This window comes from Mesoplodon mirus (assembly GCF_964341445.2).
Source record: "Mesoplodon mirus genome assembly, chromosome: 13".
In the NCBI taxonomy this organism is placed as follows: domain Eukaryota; kingdom Metazoa; phylum Chordata; class Mammalia; order Artiodactyla; family Ziphiidae; genus Mesoplodon; species Mesoplodon mirus.
In genome coordinates this window covers 62,956,597-62,981,883 of record NC_138989.1, presented here as the reverse complement: position 1 = coordinate 62,981,883, position 25,287 = coordinate 62,956,597, and the positions used below count along the sequence as shown (strand labels likewise).

General features: G+C 44.8%; 1 protein-coding gene across 3 annotated transcripts in view; it reads left to right on the top strand.

Annotated features, from left to right (window-relative positions):
* The window catches only part of LOXHD1 (lipoxygenase homology PLAT domains 1), a gene marked incomplete at both ends in the record, with an annotated part of 210,750 nt that overhangs the window by 136,655 nt on the left and 48,808 nt on the right, over positions 1 to 25,287 (top strand). For all 3 annotated transcript variants that reach the window (XM_082640798.1, XM_082640797.1, XM_082640796.1), the window contains 3 exons: positions 2,372 to 2,526; positions 6,529 to 6,738; positions 6,861 to 6,996. In XM_082640798.1, coding sequence (XP_082496924.1) covers positions 2,372 to 2,526; positions 6,529 to 6,738; positions 6,861 to 6,996 — 501 coding nt within the window. The remainder of the gene's footprint in view (positions 1 to 2,371; positions 2,527 to 6,528; positions 6,739 to 6,860; positions 6,997 to 25,287) is intronic.

Genomic DNA, 25,287 nt, shown 5'->3' with positions numbered 1-25,287 from the left:
GAGAGAAAATGAGGGGGGTGGGGACAGTCGACTGTCGTGTCTAAACCATGGCAAGATTCCTAATGTTACCTCACGTCAGTATTAGCCAGACAGGCGTGGGTGATGTTTGCTCTTTTCGACACGAGAGGATTTGTTTAATGCCCACGTGAAATGCTGGCCAGATTCTGAGCTGAGCCGAGCAAGGTGGGGGCGTTGGTTTCTGTCCTTGAGGGGACAGGCCTCTGAGAGCAGTTCTCCCGATGCGCCAAGGAGGTTTAGCCAGCAGAGTGCTGGGTGGGGCGGCAGAGAAGGGAGGATGGGAAAGGGGGCGTAGGGAGGGGGCGGAGTTCAGGATTGGATGTGAGTTTGTGCTCTGTGGTCTAGTCAAGGTGGACATGGGGGCGTGGGTCCAGAGCACAGGAGGGAACTGGGCTGGAGATGCAGCCGCGGGGAACTCACAGAAGTCAGCACCCGGAGCATGCAGGGTAAGAGCTACGGGTAGTGGACTGACCTGGGAGACGTGGGCATCCGAGGGGTAGGCAGACGATCAGGAACCTAAAAGCTGCTCAGGGAGCAGCCAGAGAGGCAGAAGGAGAGCAGGAAAGAATAATGCTGTGGAATCCAAGGGGAAATGAGGATAATAATAGGAACCGTGTTGTGGGCGTGAGCGTGTTCCATACCAACGGGTAAGAGCAGCTCACATCACCTTACTCTCCTACATTTAATTACACGTGGTTTTGAGCCCACTTGCAAGGGTTGGTAAGAAAGTCCATCTCAGTCACTGCAGGGAGGGGGCATCCCCTTTTCTAGGGTCTTATAAAAATCCTGAGGCTCACATCAGGGGCCTGGCCCTTAGTCCCGGTGGGAACAGCCTACACCTGTGGTCTCCTGCCGCTCGGTGACGCTGCTGCTGCTTGCTCCCCGCTGACATGCAGGTTTCATCTCTCTGGATGGCCAGCAACGCTTCTCCATGGACCCTGGCTTTGTCAAAAGACCCCCTCTCTCTCTCTCTCTCTTTTTTTAAAAAATAAATTTATTTATTTATTTATTTTTGGTTGCTTTGGGTCTTTGTTGCTGCGTGCAGGCTTTCTCTAGTTGCGGTGAGCAGGGGCTACTCTTCATTGCAGTGCACAGGCTTCTCATTGCGGCGGCTTGTCTTTGTTGCGGAGCACGGGCTCTAGGCGTGCGGGCTTCAGTAGTTGTGGCTCGCAGGCTCTAGAGCGCAGGCTCAGTAGTTGTGGTGCACAGGCTTAGTTGCTCCATGGCATGTGGGATCTTCCTGGACAAGGGCTCAAACCCATGTCCCCTGCATTGACAGGCGGATTCTTAACCACTGTGCCACCAGGGAAGCCCAAAAGACCCTCTCTTCAGCCTGGAGGCCTCCTTGCTTCAAGTCCCCAGATAAGTCAGGCAGCTGTCTCCTTATTGGGTCCCTTTGTGCAGGTGAGGACTTCCTACCACCCATAGGGACTCTCGAACCCTCACCTGCTCCCAGGCTGGGGAAACTGACCTTCTTCCCAGTTGGACCACTTCCGCCTTCACCTCAAAGCCACAACTTTCATCCTTCCCCTTGGGGATAATCCAGCTAAGTCCCTTCTTCCCTGGCCTGAAACTCCAAAGCCCCTAGAATAAACGAATACGGAGAGGAGACAAAGAATGCTCAGCCTTCCTAAAAACAAAGCCTTGCCTTTCCCTCCTGGGGTGGGGATTGGGAAAGGGGCTACTTTGTTCTTCCCTGATGAGTGTATAGCAGCAAAACAAAAACAAGACAGTGTTTAGTGTCATTTTCCTGAATAACTTTTAATAACTGTCACACCAGTATTTATTGAGCCCTTTCCAAAGGCCATAGGAGATAAAGGAGTGGGTGGCAGTGACTGTGGCTTTGGTGAGGGGGGTTTCCCTGAAGTGCTGGGGGCAGGCTGGTTGAAGAGTAAATGAAAATACGAAAGACACTGAGGGGAAGCTATTCTTTCAAAAATATTTGATTTTTTCCATAAACTGTTTAGAAGGATCTGGCATTGATACCGGTCACCCTCACATGGGAAGGCACCTTACTGTCAGTGTGTCACGGTAGATAGATTTAGTGACCACGGTGTGCATGTGCGTCAGGCAGTTTCCTGAGTCTTTCCCCCGGAAGCTGTAAGCAGCCGGAGGGGTGGATGGTTTGAGGGGGCTGGAAAAGTCTCCATCCCTTGGGTCTCTTAGAGGTAAACTTTCCACTGGTGAATCCACTCCGAACTGTAGCAGAATGTGCGTAAGGGAACAGACAAAAGGAGGACACTGAGTTCTCCTGGAGTCCTGGGCCACAAGCTGAATACCGCCTACAAATCCAGTTCCCCCAAACCTAAACGCCATCCCTTTCTTCCCTTTGTCTGTCCGGCTGCCCACCCAGTTGTGCTGTACTCGGTGCAGATCTTCACAGGAAACGTTCCCGGGGCAGGGACGGACGCCAAGGTCTACATCACCATCTATGGCGACCTCGGGGACACGGGAGAGCGGTACCTCGGCAAGTCAGAGAACCGCACCAACAAATTCGAGAGAGGAACGGTAGGCGGAGCCCGCCGAGTTACCCCGCCCCTCTTCCTCTCTGTTGCATTATCATTATAGGGGGTGGGGATGAAAGGGGCCAGCTCTTCTTGTCTTGGAGCTTTGTGGGATGTCATGCACCCTTATGTGGGCATTTGCCCCCCACGGAGTCTGCTCTCCTTCTCTCAGCCCACACAGGGTCCTGCATGTGGAGTAGGGGTGGGGCTTGAGCAAGCAAGAGGCCATTTGAGCCCCAGGTTGTTGGCTGTAAGGAACTGGGTTGCCTTCAAAGACTCCAGCTCACTGCAGTGGGTCATGAGCGTGCAGTGGTGAGTGCCTGCAGAGCGGCGGCATGGCCCGGACAGCGGCTTGAACTAGGGTCTGGAGGCCTCGTTCTGACGTCCACACCTTACATGGCTGAGCATCTCTGGCCTCAGTTTCCTCATCTGTGAAATAAGGAGGCTGATGTGAACCAGCTGAACTGTGTTGTGCAGAGTCCCGGGCAGCACCGAGGCCCACGGGAGCCACAGAAGGGTGGGGGCAGCAGACAGGCAGCCACTCCTCCCGCACGGGTCCATCTGACCTGGCCTAGCTATTGGAGTGCCAAGCAAGCCCTCTCTTAAGCAAGGGGCTCTGTGGCTACAGAAAAGCCTTGAAAACCACACCACTGGATGGTGTCCGAGGCCCTGCCAGCTCGGACCTAACAGTGGTTTTACAAAAAAGAAGATATCCGACCAAACTTGCCGTCCCGCCAGCTTGGCCTCCCTCTCCCCGCCAGAGCTCCCCTCTCTGGAAGGTGGCTCTGCCGCCTTCCCCCTTCACTGCCCCTCGGCCTCTCTTCCGCCTCCGTTCACGGAAATCTGCCGAATCCCGCCAGACCAGGCTACAGCTGTGGGGATGAGAGCAAGGTGATTGGCTCCTAACTGAGTCTGTGGCCCTCCCTGTGGCCAAGTGCCTGGGGAGATTCCCCCATCAACCAGCGGGTGTTTATCAGGGGTCTCCTTAAGCCTGACCCCCAGCCAGGCATGACCTTTAGTGCTGAAACATTCGCTACTTGGTTAGGTTGAAAGTAGCTCTGGGCCAAGGAAAGCAGGTGTCACTAAGTAGGTCTGCAGCTGGTGGGTAACCCCAGGAGTCAGACCGCCTGGAAGGAGCCCCAGCCTGACCTCGAGGTCTGTGAGGAGTCAGGCCCCAGGGCTGCCTTTGCTGTATCATCCAAATATGAACCCATTACATTTAGCTTTGGTTTACTGCTTCTGGAATGGGAATAGCTACTTAGACCCCTGAACTGAAAAACTGGACAAGAGATAGAAGAGCACTTTGTATCAGGGAGAAAAAGTTTAACACACACACACACACACACACACACACACAATATAGTTGTTTGCCACACTTACAAGGTAGCTAATAGGAGGTCTATTCATTTTGGAAAAATAGAATAACAAAGAGGTCAAGTGACTCATGTGGTGTGCCTGACTCTGAAGTAGAGACGTTATTATCAGGCTGACTCACGTATGCTGCTCTGGCACGTGGCCATGTCATGCGGCGCAGGCGTGCCCAGACCTGCAGCTGGGGCCAGATCACATGCATTCAGCTCCTGTCTCTGACACTGACTAGCTGTGTGATCCTGGGCAAGTTCCCTAGCATCTCTGTGCCTCAGTTTCCTCCACCATAAAATAAGTTCACTGAATTAAAACATGTGAAGTGCCTAGAACCATGCCTGGCATGAAGTTAGCTCCTTGTTAGTGCTGGCTGTTGTTGAGGCTGGGGAGAGCCCACCTTTCCTGTAGCTCATCACAGTGCCTGGAAAATGCACCATCAGACAGCAGCATGCGCCATACGGATGATAGGTCGCTCGTTCGTGGCTAAATCCACAGGGCCTAGCAGAGTAGGCGCATAAATATTTTTTGAGTGAATAAGTGAATGAAGGTATAAATGAAGGTGATGCAATCCATTCTCCTCTGTATTTAGATTCAGATTTTTTTCTCTCTTAGCAATTATGACATCACAAGAAAAGTCTCTGACTCATCCCTTTCTCTTCCTTCCCTCCTGTGTTGATGTCCCACTGGGGGAGCTGCAGCTACTTCTGGCTCAGTCACTAATGAGTTCGGACTTTAAGTTCACTGCTGAGCATCTAAAAGCTTCCACTTCTCTACTTATTTGCTCCAGAATCTAGGAGTCACCTGGACACCCCTCTCCCTACCAGCACTCCCTTCCCACCCATATCCAATCAATCTTGGAGAGTTGTGGAGAGGATCTCTTCTAAATAACTCTCAGATCAGCCCGGTCAACTTTGTCACCACTCAGCCCTTCCTTATTGCACCTTGCTTAGTGAGCCAGTCTGGTCTCCCTGCTCCAGGCCCCTGAAATCCAATCCATCCTCCAGCTGTCCCCAATTAACCCTTCCAAAGGTGGCCGAGTCACTCCCTCACTTCAACCTGTCAAGCTTCCCACTGATCCCAGATCTGGTCTGAGCCTTTCATGGGATTCACAAACCTTCACTGCCTGCCCAGCCAGCCTGCATAGAATGTCCCCCTGGGCCCCAGTTTCCAGAATGCTCCACACTTTCTCCTGTCTCCAAGTTTTTCCGAGCCTTTTCTCTGCATCTGTGCACGTACGCACATAGGAAATACATAGTGCTGCTCTGTGGTTTTAACTTTTTACATAAAAGGCGTCATCCTATATGCGTGCTTCTTGCAGGCAATGGGGTATCGTCGAAATCTATCCATCAGGAGAGTCAAACACAGATGTTGTTGTCTTGTTCTTTGTAACCACTGCACACATAACGTTCCACACACGACATTGCCATGGTTATTTACCATTCCCTAAGCACTGTGGACACCGAGGTGGGTCCCAGTTTTCCACTGTAAAAAATTATCCTGCAATAAGCATCCTTGTGCACATATGAAGGTGTCCCCCCAGGACAGATGCAGAGTGGAATTGCTGTGTCGTAAGGTGTACCCATTTTTGCTCTAATGGACTCAGCCACTTGCCGGTGCCCCAAGGCCTGCACAGGCCCACACCCGCCATCAGCATCACACCATTCACCTGCACTTTCCTCAGCCCGCAGCCTGCCCTGCCCTGGCTGCTTAGAAGGCCCAGCCCCCCAACTTCAGCTTAATGCCTCCACCTGGCAAGTCTTGCCAACCCTGCCCCTAGTCCTCACGCAGGTGGTTGTTCCCACCACCTGGGCTGTCCTGAGGAGGAGCACAGGGTGTCCTATCATCCCTGGGTTCCCAGCACTCAGCACAGTGACTTAGCATATCTTTCAGAAGGGAAGTGGGTGTCATTCAGGGTCACCTCTCCCTCTTTCCCCTCCCCAGGATTCTGCCAGCTGTGTTTTGACCCCACTTTACCCAAAGCCTAGAACTCCACATCTCACTGAGCAATCCTAAAAGAATGCAAGCCCCCAAGAGTGCAATGCCACATCACTAAAGATATAATCAGGGACACAGAGAAGGGCCAATGTCACACCTCTGACAAAATCCCTCATGAACCCACAGTCCAGGTGATACGCCCTGTGCTCTCCCCAGCCTGGCCTGGCCTCCGCCACAGCCTCTCCCCTCTCTGCCTGCACTCCTGCAGCCTGACCTGGCTCCTCCAGATGCCAGCCTCCCCTGGGAATTTCAAGCCCCCCTCTCATTATTCAGAAAGATTTCACCTCTTCCGTAGCTCTTACCGTCCAGCCTCCCACCTGACCTCAAGCCAATACTCAGCATAACTAAGGATGTCCAGGTACCAGGCTGAGCACCCCACTCACACAGCTCGTCAGGGTCCATATTCCAAACACCCACAGGGCTTATCCCAAGAGGAGGTGGACTGCAAAACGGGGCCATTGTGGAAGCGAGGCCTTGGAATACCAAACTCTCTGCGTTAGGGATTTGGGCCTGGAAGGCTCCTGGCTAGAAAGGGTCTGTTCAGCCCAACAATTGAGGGGGATGGAAGGTACTGGATGGATGGGGTTGGAGTGGGTGGAGGTGGGGAGTGCCCCGCCACCCAAGTCCACACATCTGGACTCCCCAGGCCGACACCTTCATCATCGAGGCTGCTGACCTGGGTGTCATCTACAAGATCAAGCTCCGTCATGACAACACCAAATTGTGTGCAGACTGGTACGTGGAGAAGGTGGAGATCTGGAATGACACCAACGAGGACGAGTTCCTGTTCCTGTGCGGGCGCTGGCTGTCCCTGAAGAAGGAGGACGGGCGGCTCGAGAGGCTCTTTTATGAGAAGGTGCGTGAAAGGCAGCCGGGGGCTTGGTTCAGCCATGGCCTGTTATCCTCATACCTGGGGTGGCTCAGTGGAACCCAGGGTGCCAGAGGTGTAATGGGCCTGGGTTGTGCTCCTCCGGACAGGAGTACACTGGGGACCGGAGCAGCAACTGCAGCAGCCCCGCTGACTTCTGGGAGATCACCCTGAGCTCCAAGATGGCCGACATCGACATCGCCACCGTGACAGGGCCCATGGCGGACTACGTTCAGGAGGGCCCAGGTAAGTCAAGCAGAGAGCTCATCAGAGGAGGAGGAGCAGGCACATGGATATGTTCCAACTGTTCTTGGACAGGCCATGTGTTGACCCCATCATCATTTGACCTACATTTAACACTTTGTAATTTACACACAGTTTCCTCACATGTTGTCTATTTCCATCCCCACAATAGCCCTGTGAACTGAGAGATGTTGACCTAAAACAAATAGATTGCCAGTCATTTCTCCAGTGAAAATGGGTTTATTCAGGATCAGCAGAGAATTGCAGCTTGGAGTCTGCGACCAGGGCAAGCTACATGCAATTCCCCATAGAGCAAGGGAAGGAGAACTCTTTTATAGAGGAGAAAATGAAGTTGGGAAGGCTGTAGTAAACAAAGAGTCCGTGGCTTTTCACTGGCTGAGTTGTTGCCAGGAGAGAAGAGCAGTCTTTCTTCTTCCTGTTGAGCTCTGTCTGTTGTCACAAGGCCTGAGAGCTCCCCCTTCTGGTCTCCTGACTCTATTTAATTGAGGTTTCTATTTATTAATTTTTTACATTTTCTCCTCTTGATCAAGACCTTTCTATGAAAGTATCGCTGATCAAGAGTCAGGTCTTCTGGTTTCAGCAGCTTTTTGTCCCTTAATGTCAGGAAAGGCCTTTCCTGGGTATAGTGTCCCATGTTGGAGAGAAAGTGCACAGATTGGAATCCTAATGAGATCACGTTTGAGTAACAAGGAGTTGTAGGAGAGAGACCTCTGAAGCATTTTTTAAATCCAAAGTCTATGTTACAAAGATAATAGACTCTGGAGATTATCTGAAGTGCTTTGTCATCATCAAAGGTTTGGAAAGAAACTTCTGACAGACCTGATCTGGATATCTTGGGAAAGTTGTCTCATCAAATATTGTATGCTTCAATTCCAGGAAATATTTACTTTCATGTCACAGATGATGTGCAAGTCCAATCAGGATTTGGTTGCCTTCTTTGTCACATGAATCCAAGAGTCTGTTCCCTGGAGTTTGGCAGCACAAGTGTTGGTTAGCAGTACTTGGTAGGGGCCTCTCCAGCAAGATTGAAGATAGTCTTTCTGGAGATATCTTTTCCAATAGACAAAATATCCAGGTTGTAAGGTGTGATGCTTAAGGTCTTTGTCCCCAGAGAGCACGCTGTGAAAAGATTGCTCTACAAAAAAACATGATTATTTTTAACAAAAGCAGTATGAGAGTATCTCTCCTTTTATTGGCTGTGGATCAGAAAAAGCAGAAGCCAAGAGCTTTGGGTGTCCTGTGACTATCTCAAAGGGCAAGTGTTTGTGAGTTCCAAAAAGAGTGAATCTAAGATTTAGAAGGATCAATGGTAAAGCTTTTGGACAAGATATGTGGAGGGTTTCTACACATGTTGCCATTGAGTCTTCATAATGCCGTTAGTGCACGTGACTAAACCAGAGCATTGAGGGTGATAAGCACAGTGAAGTAAAACCAGCCAAACAGTGCAGACTTGTCAAAGTACCTGACTAGCAAAATGAATTCCTCAATCACTATGAAGTTCAAGAGGAGTTCCTCAGGTAGGGATAATCTTTTCCAAAAGGACTTTAGCCACAGAAGAGGCAGTAGCCTGTCTGCAAAGGAAGGCTTTAGTCCAGTGTGAAACAGACAGACCATGACTGAAAGGTATTTATCTCCATGAGACAGAGGAAGTTGTATGAAATCCATTTACCAGACCTCAAATGGTCCATTAGGAAGTTTAAAATGTCCAGGGGCAGTACAAACAGGCTTCCCTGAGTTGTATTTCAGATAAGTGGAATGGTGAGGTAGGCACTTTTTGTGGCCTTGTTAATGTTTCCTCACTAATATTGATTCATGGGTGCTATCTTTTTGCCAGTAGACCAATGGTTTAATGCATGTACAATGGTGATTAGTGGGAATTTTAGATCTCTCGTAGGACTGGGTTGTTATTTGGCCCAAATCAGAGCTTTCTCTTTTTATCAAACCAACAACTGTTGAATTTTCAATCTTGTTTTTCTTTTTTCTGAGGCCAATTGTTGGGCTTCTCTAGCCAGTTTCGCTATGTTATCATTTGGGGAAATATCCCTTTGGACCATGACAGAGGTTTGACTGCTTTCAGTTCCTTTAATGTCAGCATTCCTTGCAGAAGTGTCAGCAAGGTGATTTCCCTCAGCTTCCAAAGATTCAAGTTTAGAATGCCTCAGAATCTTATCAATAGCTAAAACATTGCACCCAATAATTCCTGAACATAGGGATCATTTTAAATTTTATTTCCACTGGAAGTAAAGAAGCCATGCTCTCCCCACAACATTCCAAAATCACAAGCTATTCCAAAAGCATATCTACTATCAGTATGAATATTGACAGTTTTGTCCTTGGCTAAATTATGAGCTCGTGTAAGATTGTAACCTATTGAGATCACTTTTGAGTAACCATATGAACCACAGGGCTGAAGTAGCCATAGGTAGCAACATCAAAAGTAGTGGCAATAGCATACCCAGCACAATATTTGTCCTTGTCACCTTCTGAATAAGAATTATCAATGAACCGTGAGAAGTCAACATTACCCAAAAGAATTTCCTGAAGATCATCAAGAGGAGTCAGGAGGTGACCCATCAGCATTAAGCAGTGGTGAGGGACTTCATCACAGAGAGAGAGGAGAAGAGTAGCCAGGTTAAGGTTATTACAACGTAAAAGAGTTACGTGGGGACTTCCCTGGTGGCGCAGTGGTTAAGAATCTGCCTGCCAATGCAGGAGACACGGGTTTGAGCCCTGGTCCGGGAAGATCCCACATGCCACGGAGCACCTAAGCCCGTGCACCACAACTACTGAGCCTGCACTCTAGAGCCCACGAGCCACAACTACTGAGCCCATGTGCCACAACTACTGAAGCCTGCGTGCCTAGAGCCCATGCTCTGCAACAAGAGAAGCCACCGCAGTGAGAAGCCTGTGCACCACAACGAAGAGTAGCCCCTGCTCGCCGCAACTAGAGAAAGCCCGCGTGCAGCAACGAAGACCCAAAGTAGCCAAAAATAAATTAATTAATTAATTTAAAAAAAAGAGACTTATGTGAGGAGCAGTTAACAAAAGGACTTCATAGGAAGTGAGGTGGCTGACTTAGAAATGTTGAGTATGATGAGAATTCAGGAGGGCTTCTACTTCATGAGGTAAAAAATGGTTAAAGAAGATCCCACGATGATTTTCTCAGTAGCCCTTAACCAAAAGGGCAGTGGCTGTAATGGCTCTAAGGCAAAGGTGGTATCCCAGTGGCACAGGCTCCAGTTGCTGGCTACAATGCCCTATGGGCCAATGGTGGTCCCTGTGTTTTGGGGTAAATACCCCAGGGATAGCCTCTTCCTTTTCATATACAAAAAGGGAAAAGGAAATCTGATATCCATATGGGATGCCCAAGGGCAGGTGGGTTCATCAAACTCTCCTTTAAGGCCTTAAAAGCTATGTAACTGGTTCTTCCCATAATATTAGTTCAGGGTTGTTATTGTTTAGTAAAACACACAGAGGTTTGGTCATAAGAGAGAAATTTGGAATCCAATTTTCACAATAACAAAGTAGCCCAAGAAAACCGAGCAGTCAGTGCTTAGTTTGGGGTTTGGGGAAACTTGGGACATCATGAAGTCTATCTGGAACTAGGTATAGCTCTTGTTCTGATATAAAATGCTCTAAATATTGAAACTAGGTTTGGACAAACTGCAACTTTTCTTTGGCAATCTTATATCCCTTCAAGATTAAAAGCTTTAGCAAGTAGACACTGTCTTCCTATGAGGAAGCTTGAGGAGAGAAAGGAAACAAATCACCCACGTATTGCAACAAAGTAGATCCCTAGGGAAATTTATATCATCCAGATCAGGCTTTAGGATTTGTGAGAAATAAGGACTCCTAGAAAAACACTGAAGCATTGCTGTCCAGGGGAATTGTTTTTCTTCCCAAGTGAATGCAAAAAGGTATTGGCTAGCTTCATCAACTGGAATACTAATTGATGTACTGCATAAATCATTTACAGTCAAGAATTTGCTTCAGTGGGAATGAATATTAGTAACATTTGAGGTTTAGGAACAATAGGGTGTTGAGGGATAACTATTTTTTCTATTGCTCGAGGTCCAAGACAAACCTCTACCCTTGACCCTTAGGTTTTCTCACCAGCAAATGGGAGAGTTACAGGGGCTAGTACAAGAAATAATAAAGCCTTGAGCCTTGCAATCTTCTATTATTGACTTTATGCCTTGAAGGGCTTCTTCACTTATACGATATTGATGAATTCTGAGAAGAGATTTCTGGGAATCTATTTGAATCTTGGTGGGAATTTTTGCCAGTATTGGTTGGAGGTTTTGCCCTTAAGGAAGCTGGTAGCTGATTCAATAGGGACAAATCATCAGTGTTTCCAGAATCATCTCTAGTACTGTCAGAGGTGGGACAAATAAAAAATGTCAAAGGGTCATTTAACTCATCTGGTTGGCTGCTTTGATGACTACTGTCAAGTTCTAGAATTATTTCCCCTTTGGGGGAGAAATTCCAACATGATACTTCTCTAAGAAGTCTTGGCCTAATAAATGGGAGTGGAGGAACAAAGGAGAAAAGGGTGTGTATTTCTCAAAGGGCCTAAACAAAAGGGAATAGGTTCAGAGACAGGAACTTCTTGAGGTTCATTAGAGATCCCCACTAGCTGAAGTGTTTTAGTACTCTGGGGCAGGGGCTGCTTGAGTAGGGGGGTTGAGCATTGGGATTGTGGCTCCGTGACAGTTAGGACTGGGAGAGATTCATTCCCAACCTGGAGAAATGTTTCTCCAAGCTGTTTAAGAGGGAGGATTGGGAAGGGCTCCTGTATTTTCTGTGAGCCCTGTCACTGAGAACTGGGAGGACGTTGGAGGGCTGAAGGTGCCTGAAGCACTTAAATCTGTAGCAATCTCTTTTCCAATGTCCTGTATGTTTGCAATAATAGCAGAAACTAAAGGGTTTAGGTTTTGTTTAGGGGCCTTCAATTGTTGGAGATGAAGAATAAGAATTTTGGTGGTCCTCCTTTTAGGTGGCTCATCTAGAGTGTGAGAGAGCTGGTGTGCCAAGTTAACTAACCTGGCGTGGACACAGTTTACCATTCCATCCTGGTTCTTTTTTGCTGAAGGGAAAGTTTCCTGTTTAGCTATTAATAAACACAGAGTTAAAAGCTACTCAGGTGGAATCAATAATCTGAAGTCAATTATTATAGTTATGAACAGGTTTATCAGATTTTTGTGTGCAAACCTGAATTTTGTTGCAATCAACAGGCTTTGGAAAAGCCTTAGGAATCACCCAATGAAGTCACCTAGTGATTGCCTGAGCCTGATCATATACCTCGTTTTATTGCACTTTGCTTTATTGTGCTTCACAGATATTACGTTTTTTACAAATTGAAGGTTCGTGGCATCCCAGTATAGAGCAAGTCTATCAGCGCCATTTTTCCAACAGTATTTGCTCATTTCCTTGTCTTTGTGTCACATTTTGGTAATTATTGCAATATGTCAAACTTTTTCATTATTATTATATTTGTTCTGGTGATCTGTGATGAGTGATCTTTGATGGTACTATTGCAATTGTTTTGGTGTGCTACAAGCCTATATAAGATAGGTGAACCAATATAAGATAGTGAACTTAATCAATAAATGTTGTGCATGTTCTGACTGCTCTACCAACCAGCCATTCCCTGTCTCCCTCTCCTGTGGCCTCCCTACTCCCAGAGACACAACAGTATTGAAATTAGGCCAGTTAATGCCTACAGTGGCCGCTTGAGTGGTCAAATGAAAAGAAGTTGCAAATCTCTCACTTTAAGTCAAAAGCTTAAAATGACTAGGCTTAGTTAGGAAGGTATATTGAAAGCCAGGACAGTCTGAAAGCTAGGCTTCTTGCACCAAAGAGTTGTGAATGCAAAGAAAAAGTTCTTGAAGGAAATTATTATAAACGTGCTACTCCATTGAACACACGAATGATGAGAAAGTGAAACAGCCTTATTGCAAATATGGAGAAAGGTTTCATGGTCTGGATAGAAGATCAAACCAGCCACAACATTCCCTTAAGACAAAGCCTAATCCAGAGCAAGCCTTTAACTCTTCAATTCTATGAAGGCTGAGAGAGGTAAGGAAGCAGCAGAAGAAAAGTTTGAAATTAGCAGAGGTTGGTTCATGAGGTTTAAGGAAAGAAGCTGTCTCTATAACATCAGAATGCAAGGTGAAGTAGCAAGTGCTGATGTGGAAGCTGCAGCAAGTTATCCAGAAGATCTAGCTAAGGTAATGAAGGCAGCTACACTAAACAACAGATTTTCAATGTAGGCAAAACAGCCTTATATTGGAAGAAGATGCCATCTAGGACTTTTATAGCTAGAGAGAAGTCAATACCTGGCTTCAAAGCTTTAAAGAACAGCTGACTCTCTTGTTAGGGGCTAATGCAACCAGTGATTTTAATTTGAAGCCAATTCTCATTCACCGTTCTAAAAATCCTAGGGCCCTTAAGCATTATGTTCAATCTACTTTGTCTGTGCTCTATAAATGGAACAACAAAGCCTGGATGACAGCACATCACTTTACAGCATAATTTATGGAATATTTTAAGCCCACTGTTGAGACATACTGCTCAGGAAAAAAAAAGATTCTTTTCAAAATATTACTACTCATTGACAATGCACCTGGTCACCAAGAGCTCTGATGGAGATGTACAGTGAGATTAATGTTGTTTTCATGCCTGCTAACACAACATCCATTCTGCAGCCCATGGATCAAGGAGTCATTTTGACTTTCAAGTCTTATTCTTTAATAAATACATTTTATAAGGCTATAGCTGGCATAGATAGTGATTCCTTTATTAGATCTGGGCAAAGTGAATTGAAAGCCTCTGGAAAGAATTCACCATTCTGGATGCCACTGAAAATATCTGTGATTCATGAGAAGAGGTCAAAATATCAGCATTAGCAGGAGTTTGAAGGAAGTTGACTCCAGCCCTCATGGATGACTCCGAGGGGTTCAAGACTTCCGTGGAGGAAGTAACTGCAGGTGTGGTGGAAATAGCAAGAGAGCTAGAATTAGAGGTGAAACCTGAAAATGTGTCTGAATGGCTGCAATCTCATGATAAAACTTTAGCAGATGTGAAGCTGCTTCTTATGGATGAGCAACGAAAGTGGTTTCTTGAAAAGGAATCTACTCCTGGTGAAGATACTGTGAAGATTGTTGAAATGACAATATAAGATTTAGAATATTACTTAAACTTAGCTGATAAAGCAGTAACAGGGTTTGGGAAAACTGACTCCAATTTTGAAAGAAGTTCTACTGTGGGTAAAATGCTATCAGAGAGCACTGCACACTACAGAGAAATTGTTCATGGAAGGAAGAGTCAATTGATGTGGCCAACTTCACTATGGTCTTATTTTAAGAAATTGCCCCAGCTGCCCCAGCCTTCAGCACCACCACCCTGACCAGTCAGCAGCCACCAACACCGAAGCAAGATCCTCCACCAGCAAAAAGGTTATGACTCACTGAAGGCTCAGATGGTGGTTAGCATTTTTTGGCGATAAAGTATTTTTAAATTAAGGTATGTACTTTTTTAGATATAATGCTATTGCACACTTAATGGATTACAGTCTAGCATAAGCATAACTTTTATATCCACTGGGAAACCAAAAAGTTTATGTGACTCACTTTATTGCAGTATTTGCCTTATGGCAGTGGTCTGAAGCTGAACCTGCAATGTCCTCAAGGTATTTCTATAGTGAGATAGCAGGATGGCTTCCCAGTTGTGAGTCTAGACACCTTTCAGGATTTTCCCAATTAACAGTTTTCTTTTTTAATAAATTTATTTATTTATTTATTTATTTATTTATTTATGGCTGCGTTGGGTCTTTGTTGCTGCGCGCGGGCTTTCTCTAGTTGCAACGAGCGGGGACTACTCTTCAGTGCAGTGTGTGGGCTTCTCATTACAGTGGAGCACAGGCTCTAGGCGTGAGGGCTTCAGTAGTTGTGGCTCGTGGGCTCTAGAGCGCAGGCTCAGTAGTCGTGGCACACAGACTTAAGTTGCTCCGTGACATGCAGGATCTTACTGGACCAGGGATGGAACCCGTGTCCCCTGCATTGGCAGGTGATTCTTAACCACTGCGCCACCAGGAAAGCCCCAATTAACAGTTTTCATTCAGTGCTGGGCCTGGCCTTCACCACCAAGCATATTCACTGAACTGAATATCACCACTAGCTGATATGTCAGAGAAACCAGGTTGATGAGTTTGAATTACTATATTAAATTCCTTCTCAAATCTGTAAGGATCATTGGTTACTTTGGGAAAATCTTTGACTATGGCTCAAAATTCAGCTTTATTCCAGGGAATAAAAGAAATTAATGATTTTGGAAGGAGGTGATCAAGATGGTGGAGTAGGAGGAGACCAAGCTCAACTCCCACCATGAACACATCAAAAATACATCTACAGGAGCTTCCCTGGTGGCGCAGTGGTTGAGAGTCCGCCTGCTGATGCAGGGGACACGGGTTCGTGCCCCGGTCCGGGAAGATCCCACATGCCGCAGAGTGTCTGGGCCCGTGAGCCATGGCCGCTGAGCCTGCGCGTCCAGAGCCTGTGCTCCGCAACGGGAGAGGCCACGGCAGTGAGAGTCCTGTGTAACACAAAACAAACAAACAAACAAACAAACAAAAAAGACATCTACACGTGGAGCAGTTCTCACTGAAAATAAACTGGAGGCTAGCAGAAAGACACTTATCAACCAAGGCTGTAAAGAAAGATCCACGTGGAAGTCAGGAAGGGAAGAGAATCGATCAGGTCAGGACCTGTGCCCTAGGAGGGGACACAGAAGAGGAGGGGCTGATTACACAGGCTCGGAGATCCTCCTTGGGGAGTGAGCAGTTCAAGTCACATACTGGACACCCCTGCCCTGGGGTCTGACGCCAAGGAGACAATTTCCCTTAACTGGCTTGAAAACCAGTGGGACTAACAGGAGGCTGTAAGAAACCTAGACTCTGCACATAGGCTTGCTTACTCCCAGGAACAAGGCAGAGGAAGCAGATTGACACTTCCCAGAACTCCAGCCTGTCTCCCACACCGAGCACCCACTCCACCCCTCTAGCTCCAGTGCAGCTCCACTAGGGTGTAGGCTGTCATTGCCGAGGAGAGTGTGCAATTTTGTGGGGGACAGAGCCAGCTTGGACCTGGCACTTCATCTGAATAGGGTGAGCGTGACCATTACTGGCACTCGTAGAGATGGTGGATCAAGAGCACACTGGAGCTCTGACCGATGTACCAGGACCAGCCAGTGCATGCCCTGGCCCACACTGGGTGCCCGCTCTGACCTATCTTGCTCCAACACTACTCCCCTCTTGGACAAAGGTGCTAATGCTGGGAGTGGGGAGAACCCACTTAGAAGAAACGGAACCAGTTTGGACCAGACCCTCAGGACTTCTGCCTCAGCAACGTGGGACCTGACCCCAACCCCAAGAGGGTGGTGTTGGCCACTGAGCATAGCAGAAGCTCTGGCTCATAACCAGCTCTGGCTCTAGGCTCTCCATCTCCAGGCCCACTTCCCACCAAGGTGATAGCTGCCAGCACACCCCAGGGGAAGACAAGACTTGTGTTGACTTCAGATCCAGCTCTCTCACCAGAGCCATTGGGCACACACAGACTGCATAGGATTGCTCCCACACAAGGACACCCCTTCAAGACTGGGATAGGTAACTGTTTTACCCAATTTCAAAGAGACAGAAAAAGTTAAGCAAAATGCGAAGACAGAGGAATGTGTTTCAAATGAAAGAACAAGACAGAAACTCTGAAAAAACAACTAATAAAACAGAGGTAAATAATTTACCAGATGAAGAGTTCAAAGCATTAGTAATAAGAACGCTAACTGAACTAAGGGGAAAAAATGGATGAACACAGTGAGAATTTTAACAAGGAACTAGAAAATATTAAAAAAGAACCAATTAGAGCTGAAGAATACAATAACTGAAATGAAAAACACCTGAAGGAATTAACAGCAGACTAGGTGGTACAGAAGAATGCATAAGTGATCTGGAAGGTAGAATAATGGAAATCATCCAATGGAAACAGCAAAAAGAAAATCAAATTTAAAAAAATGAGGAGACTTTAAGGGACCTCTGAGAGAACATCAAGCACACTAACACTCAAATTATTAGGATCCCAGAAGAAGGGAGAGAAAAAGGTCAAAAATGTATTTAATGAAAGTATGGCTGAAAACTTACTGAACCTGATAAATGAAACAGATATCCAGATACAGGAAACCCTGAAAGTCCCAAACAAGATGAACCCAAAGAGACCCACAGCAAGACATGTAATTACAATGGCAAAAGTTAAAGGCAAAGAGAGAATTCTAAAGGCAGCAAGAGAAAAAGAGAATCACATATTGTAAATCAACTATACTTTAATTAAAAAAAAAAAAAGTACCAGACACTGGGGAAAAAAGATTCACATACAAAAGGACCCCCATAAGGCTATCAGCTGATTTTTCTTCAGACACTTTGTAGACCAGAAGGGAGTGGCATGGTATCTTTGAAAAGCTGAAAGGGAAAAACCTACAACATAGGACATTCTACCAAGCAAGATTATCATTCTTGCTGGAGAGATAAAGAACTTCTCAGACAAGCAAAAATTAAAAGTTCATAAATACTAAACCGGCCCTAAAAGAAATGTTAAAGGGTCTTCTCTAAGTGGAAAAGAAAAGACTGCGGAGACTTCAAGATGGCGGAGGAGTAAGACGTGGAGATCACCTTCCTCCCCACAAATACATCAGAAATACATCTATATGAGGAACAATTCCTACAGAACACCTACTGAATGCTGGCAGAAGACCTCAGACCTCCCAACAGGCAAGAAACTCCCCACATACCTGGGTAGGGCAAAAGAAAAAAGAAAAAACAGACAAAAGAATAGGGATGGGACCTGCACCTCGGGGAGGGAGCTGTGAAGGGGGAAAAGTTTCCACACACTAGGAGCCCCTTCACTGGCGGAGACAGGGGGTGGTGGTGGGGAAGCTTTGGAGCCACAGAGAAGAGCACAGCAACAGGGGTGCAGAGGGCAAAGCGGAGAGATTCCCGCACAGAGGATCAGTGCCGACCAGCACTCACTAGCCCAAGAGGCTTGTATCTCACCCGCTGGGGCAGGAGGGGGCTGGGAGCTGAGGGTAGGGCTTCAGAGATCAGATCCCAGGGATAGGACAGGGGTTGGCTGCGTGAACACAGCCTGAATGGTCTAGTGTGCCACAGCTAGCCGGGAGGGAGTCCGGGAAAAAGTTTGGAGCTGCCGAAGAGACAAAAGAGACCATTGTTTCCTGGTGCATGAGGAGAGGGGATTCAGAGCACCACCTAAACAAGCACCAGAGACAGGTGCGAGCCGCGGCTATCAGCGCAGACCCCAGAGACGGGCATGAAATGCTAAGGCTGCTGCTGCCGGCACCAAGAAGCCTGTGTGCAAGCACAGGTCACTCTCCACACCTCCCCTCCCGGGATCCCGTGCAGCCCACCACTGCCAGGGTCCTGTGATCCAGGGACAACTTCCCTGGGAGAACACACAGGAGGACACACGGCGCACCTCAGGCTATGTCACACTGGCCTCTGCCGCAGCAGGCTTGCTCTGCATTCCGTGCCCCTCCCTTCCCCTGGCCTGAGTGAGCCAGAACCCCCTAATCAGCTGCTACTTTAACCCTGTCCTGTCTGAGTGAAGAAAAAACGCCCTCAGGCGACCTACACAAAAAGGAGGGGCCAAATCCAAAGCTGAACCCTGGGAGCTGTGTGAACAAAGAAGAGAAAGGGAAATCTCTCCCAGCAGCCTCAGGAGCAGCGGATTAAATCTCCACAATCAACTTGATGTACCCTGCATCTGTGGAATAACTGAATAGACAACGAATCATCCCAAAATTGAGGCAGTGGACTTTGGGAGCAACTGTAGACTTGGGGTTTGCTTTCTGCAAATAATTTGTTTCTGGTTTTATGTTTATCTTAGTTTAGTATTTAGAATTTATTATCATTGGAAGATTTGTTTATTGATTTGGTTGCTCTCTTCCTTTTTTAAATATATAGACATATATATATATATCTTTTTCCTTTTCCTCTTTTTGTGAGTGTGTATGTGTATGTTTCTTTGTGTGAATTTGTCTGAATAGCTTTGCTTTTACGAGTTGTCCTAGGGTTCTGTCTGTCCTTTTTTTTTTTAGTATAGTTTTTAGCACTTGTTATCATTGGTGGATTTGTTTTTTGGTTTGGTTGCTCTCTTCTTTCTTTCTTCCTTTTTTTATTACTTTAAAATTATTTAATTTTTAATAATTTTTTATTTTAATAACTTTATTTTATTTTTCTTTCTTTCTTTTTTTTCTCCCTTTTCTCCTGAACCATGTGGCTGTCAGGGTCTTGGTGCTCCAGCCGGGTGTCAGGCCTGTACCTCTGAGGTGGGAGAGCTGAGTTCAGGACATTGGTCCACCAGAGACCTCCCGGCTCCATGTAATACCAAACAGTGAAAGCTCTCCCAGAGATCTCCATCTCAATGCTAACACTCAGCTCCACTCAACGACCAGCAAGCTACAGTGCTAGACATCCTATACCAAACAACTAACAAGACATGAACACACTCCACCCATTAGCAGAGAGACTGCCTAAAATCATAATAAGGTCACAGACACCCCAAAACACACCACCAGACATGGACCTGCCCTCCATTTACATTTAAGGTAGTTATTGATCGTGGAGCTGGGAGGCCTATGGTAGACCAATGTCCTGAACTTGGTTCTCCCACCTCAGAGGCACAGCCCCCATGCCTGGATGGAGCACCAAGAGCCTGTCATCCACACGGCTCAGGATAAAAGGGAGAAAAAAAGAAAGAAATAATGAAAAAGATAAAATAAAATAATTTAAAAAATAATTATTAAAAAAATTTAAAGTAATAAAAAAGAAAGAAAGATGAGAGCAAACAAATCGAAAAACAAATCCACCAAGGGAAACAAGCACTAAAAACTATACTAAAAATAAAGGAAAAAATTTTAAAAACAGACAGAACCCTAGGACAAATGGTAAAAACAAAGCTATACAAACAAAATTGCACACAGAAGCATTCACAAAAAGAGAAAAAGGGAAATATATATATATATATATATATATATATATATATATATATATCATTGCTCCCAAAGTCCACCTCCTCAAGTGTCCACTGACAGATGAATGGATAAAGAAAATGTGGCACATATATACAATGGAATATTACTCAGCCATAAAAAGAAACAAAATTGAGTTATTTGTAGTGAGGTGGATGGAGCTAGAGTCTGTCATACAGAGTGAAGTAAGTCAGAAAGAGAAAAACAAATACTGTATGCTAACACATATATTATGGAACCTAAAAAAAAAAAAAAGAGAAAAAATGGTCATGAAGAACCTAGGGGCAAGACGGGAATAAAGATGCAGACCTACTAGAGAATGGACTAGAGGACATGGGGAGGGGGAAGGGTAAGCTGGGACAAAGTCAGAGAGTAACATGGACATATATACACTACCTAATGTAAAATAGATAGCTAGTGGGAAGCAGCTTCATGGCACAGGGAGATGAGCTCAGTGCTTTGTGACCACCTAGAGGGGTGGGATAGGCAGGGTGGGAGGGAGGGAGACACAAGAGGGAAGAGATAGGGGATATATGTATATGTATAACTGATTCACTTTGTTATACAGAAGAAACTAACACACCACTGTAAAGCAATTATACTCCAATAAATATGTTAAAAATGTAAAAGAATTAAATGCTCCAACCAAAAGACATAGACTGGCTGTATAAACAAGATACCAAACAAGACCTGTATATATGCTGTCTCCAAGAGACCCACTTCAGATCTAGGGACACATACAGACTAAAAGTGAGGGGATGGAAAAAGATATTCTATGCAAACAGAAATCAAAAGAAAGCTGGAGAAGCAATTCTCATATCAGACAAAATAGACTTTAAAGACTATTATAAGAGACAAAGAAGGACACTACATAATGATCAAGGGATCAATCAAGAAGAACACATAACAATTATAAATATTTATGCACCTGACATAGGAGCACCTCAGTACATAAGGCAAATGCTAACAGCCATAAAAGGGGAAATCGACAGTAACACAATCATAGTAGGGGACTTTAACACCCCACTTTCACCAATGGACAGATCATCAAAAATGAAAATAAATAAGGAAACACAACCTTTAAATGACACATTAAACAAGATGGACTTAATTGATATTTATAGGACATTCCATCTAAAAACAACAGAATACACTTTCTTCTCAAGTGCTCATGAAACATTCTCTAGGATAGATCATATATTGGGTCACAAATCAAGCCTTGGTAAATTTAAGAAAATTGAGAGCAGAAGCAAGAAGAACTACAATCCTGCAGCCTGTAGAACAAAAACCACATTCACAGAAAGATAGAGAAGATGAAAAGGCAGAGGACTATGTACCAGATGAAGGAACAAGATAAAACCTCAGAAAAACAACTAAATGAAATGGAGATAGGCAATCTTCCAGAAAAAGAATTCAGAATAATGATAGTGAAGATGATCCAGGATCTCAGAAAAAGGATAGAGGCAAAGATCAAGAAGATGCAAGAAATGTTTAACAAAGAACTAGAAGAGGGCTTCCCTGGTGGCACAGTGGTTGAGAGTCTGCCTGCCAATGCAGGGGACACGGGTTCATGCCCCAGTCCGGGAATATCCCACATGCTGTGGAGCGGCTGGGCCCATGAGCCATGGCCGCTGAGCCTGCGTGTCCGGAGCCTGTGCTCCACAATGGGAGAAGCCACAACAGTGAGAGGCCTGTGGACAGCAAAAAAAAAAAAAAGAAGAACTAGAAGAATTAAAGAATAAACAAACAGAGATGAACAATACAATAATTGAAATGAAAAATACACTAGAAGGAATCAATAGCAGAATAACTGAGGCAGAAAGGATAAGTGACCTGGAAGACAGAATGGTGGAATTCACTGCTGTGGAACAGAATAATAACAAAAGAACAAAAAGAAATGAAGACAGACTAAGAGACCTCTGGGACAATATTAAATGCAACAGTATTCGCATTATAGGGGTCCCAGAAGGAGAAGAGAGAGAAAGGACCTGAGAAAATATTTGAAGAGATTATAGTCGAAAACTTCCCTAACATGGGAAAGGAAATAGCCACCCAAGTCCAGGAAGTGCAGAGAGTCCTATACAGGATAAAACCTACGAGAAACATGCCAAGACACATTGGCAAAAATTAAAGACACAAAAAAATTATTGAAAGCAGCAAGGGAAAAACAACAAATAACATACAAGGGAACTCGCAGAAGGTTAACAGGTGATTTCTCAGCAGAAACTACACAAGCCAGAAGGGAGTGGCATGATATACTTAAAGTGATGAAAGGGAAGAACCTACAACCAAGATGACTCTACCCAGAAAGGATCTCATTCAGATTCGATGGAGAAATCAAAAGCTTTACGGACAAGCAAAAGCTAAGAGAATTCAGCACCACCAAACCAGCTCTACAACAAATGCTTAAGGAACTTCTCTAAGTGGGAAACACAAGAGAAGATAAGGACCTACAAAAACAAACCACAAACAATTAAGAATATGGTAATAGGAACATACATATCAATAATTACCTTAAACTTGAATGGATTAAATGCTCCAACCAAAAGACACAGGCTTGCTGAATGGATACAAAAACAAGACCCACATATATGCTGTCTACAAGAGACCCACTTCAGACCTAGGGACACATACAGACTGAAAGTGAAGGGATGGAAAAAGATATTCCATGCATATGGAAATCAAAAGAAAGCTGGGGACTTCCCTGGTGGCGCAGTGGTTGAGAGTCCACCTGCCGATGCAGGGGACACGAGTTCGTGTCCCAGTCTGGGAAGATCCCACATGCCGCGGAGCAGCTAGGCCCGTGAGCCATGGCCGCTGAGCCTGTGTGTCCAGAGCCTGTGCTCCACAACGAGAGAGGTCAAAACAGTGCGAGGCCTGCGTACTGCAAAAAAAAAAAAAGAAAAAGAAAAAAAGAAAAGTTGGAGTAGCTATACTCATATCAGATAAAATAGACTTTAAAATAAAGAACGTTACAAGAGACAAGGAAGGACACTACATAATGATCAAGGGATCAATCCAAGAAGAAGATATAACAATTATAGCTATACATGCACCCAACATAGGAGCAGCTCAATACATAAAGCAACTGCTAACATCTCTAAAAGAGGGAATTGACAGTAACACAATAATAGTGGGAGATTTTAACACCTCACTTACACCAATGGACAGATCATCCAAACAGAAAATTAAAAAGGAGACACAAGTTTAAATGACACAATAGACCAGATAGATTTAACTGATAGGACATTCCATCCAAAAACAGCAGATTACACTTTCTTCTCAAGTGCCTATGGAACATTCTCCAGGATAAATCACACCTTGGGTCACAAATCAAGCCTCAGTAAATTTAAGAAAATTGAAATCATATCAAGCATCTTTTCTGACCACAATGCTATGAGATTAGAAATCAATTACAGGGAAAAAAACGTAAAAAACACAAACACATGGAGGCTAAACAATATGTTACCAAATAACCAAGAGATCACTGAAGAAATCAAAGAGGAAGTCAAAAAATACCTAGAGACAAATGACAATGAAAACACTATGATCCAAAACCTATGGGATGCAACAAAAACAGTTCTAAGGTGGAAGTTTATAGCTATACAAGCCTACCTCAAGAAACAAGAAAAGTCTCATAAACAATCTAACATTACACCTAAAGGAACTAGAGAAAGAAGAACAAATGAAACCCAAAGTTAGCAGAAGGAAAGAAATCATAAAGATCAGAGCAGAGGGGGGCTTCCCTGCTGGCACAGTGGTTGAGAGTCCACCTGCCGATGCAGGGGGCACGGGTTCGTGCCCTGGTCGATGCCCTGGTCATGCCCTGGTCGATGTGATGTACCGCAAAAAAAAAAAAAAAAAGATCAGAGCAGAAATAAATGAAATAGAAACAAAGAAAACAGTAGCAAAGATCAATAAAACTAAAAGCTGGTTCTTTGAGAAGATAAACAAAATTGATAAACCATTAGCCAGACCCATCAAGAAAAAGAGGGAAAGGACTCAAATCAATAAAATTAGAAATGAAAAAGGAGAAGCTACAACAGGCACTGCAGAAATACAAAGCATCCTAAGAGACTACCACAAGCAACTCTATGCCAACAAAATGGACAACCTGGAAGAAATGGACAAATTCTTAGAATGGTATAACCTTCCAAGACTGAACCAGGAAGAAACATAAAATATGAACAGACAAATAACAACTAATGAAATTGAAACTGTGATTAAAAATCTTCCAACAAACAAAAGTCCAGGACCAGATGGTTTCACAGGTGAATCCTATCAAACATTTAAAGAAGAGCTAACACCCATCCTTCTCAAACTCTTCCAAAAAATTGCAGAGGAAGAAACACTCCCAAACTCATTCTATCAGGCCACCATCACCCTGATACCAAAACTAGACAAACATACTACAAAAAAAGAAAATTACAGACCTATATCACTGATGAATATAGATGCAAAAATCCTCAACAAAATACTAGCAAACAGAATCCAACAACACATTAAAAGGATCGTACACCATGTCCAAGTGTGATTTATCCCAGGGATGCAAGGATTCTTCAATATAAGAAATCAATCAATGTGATACACCATATTAACAAATTGAAGAATAAAAACCATACGATCATCTCAATAGATGCAGAAAAAGCTTTTGAAAAAATTCAACACCCATTTATGATAAAAACTCTCCAGAAAGTGGGCATACAGGGAACCTACCTCAACATAATAAAGGCCATATACGACAAACACACAGAAAACATCATTCTCAATGGTGAAAAACTGAAAGCATTTCCTCTAAGATCAGGAACAAGACAAGGATGTCCACTCTCACCACTACTATTCAACATAGTTTTGGAAGTCCTAGCCATGGCAATCAGAGAAGAAAAAGAAATAAAAAGAATACAAATTGGAAAAGAAGAAGTAAAACTCTCACTGTTTGCAGATGACATGATACTATACATAAAGAATCCTAAAAATGTCACCAGAAGACTACTAGAGCTAATCAATGAATTTGGTAAAGTTGCAGGTTAGAAAATTAATTCACAGAAATCTCTTGCATTCCTATACACTAATGATGAAAAACCTGAAAGAGAAATTATGGAAACACTCCCATCCCATTGAAACAAAAAGAATGAAATACCAAGGAATAAACCTACCTAGGGAAACAAAAACCTGTATGCAGAA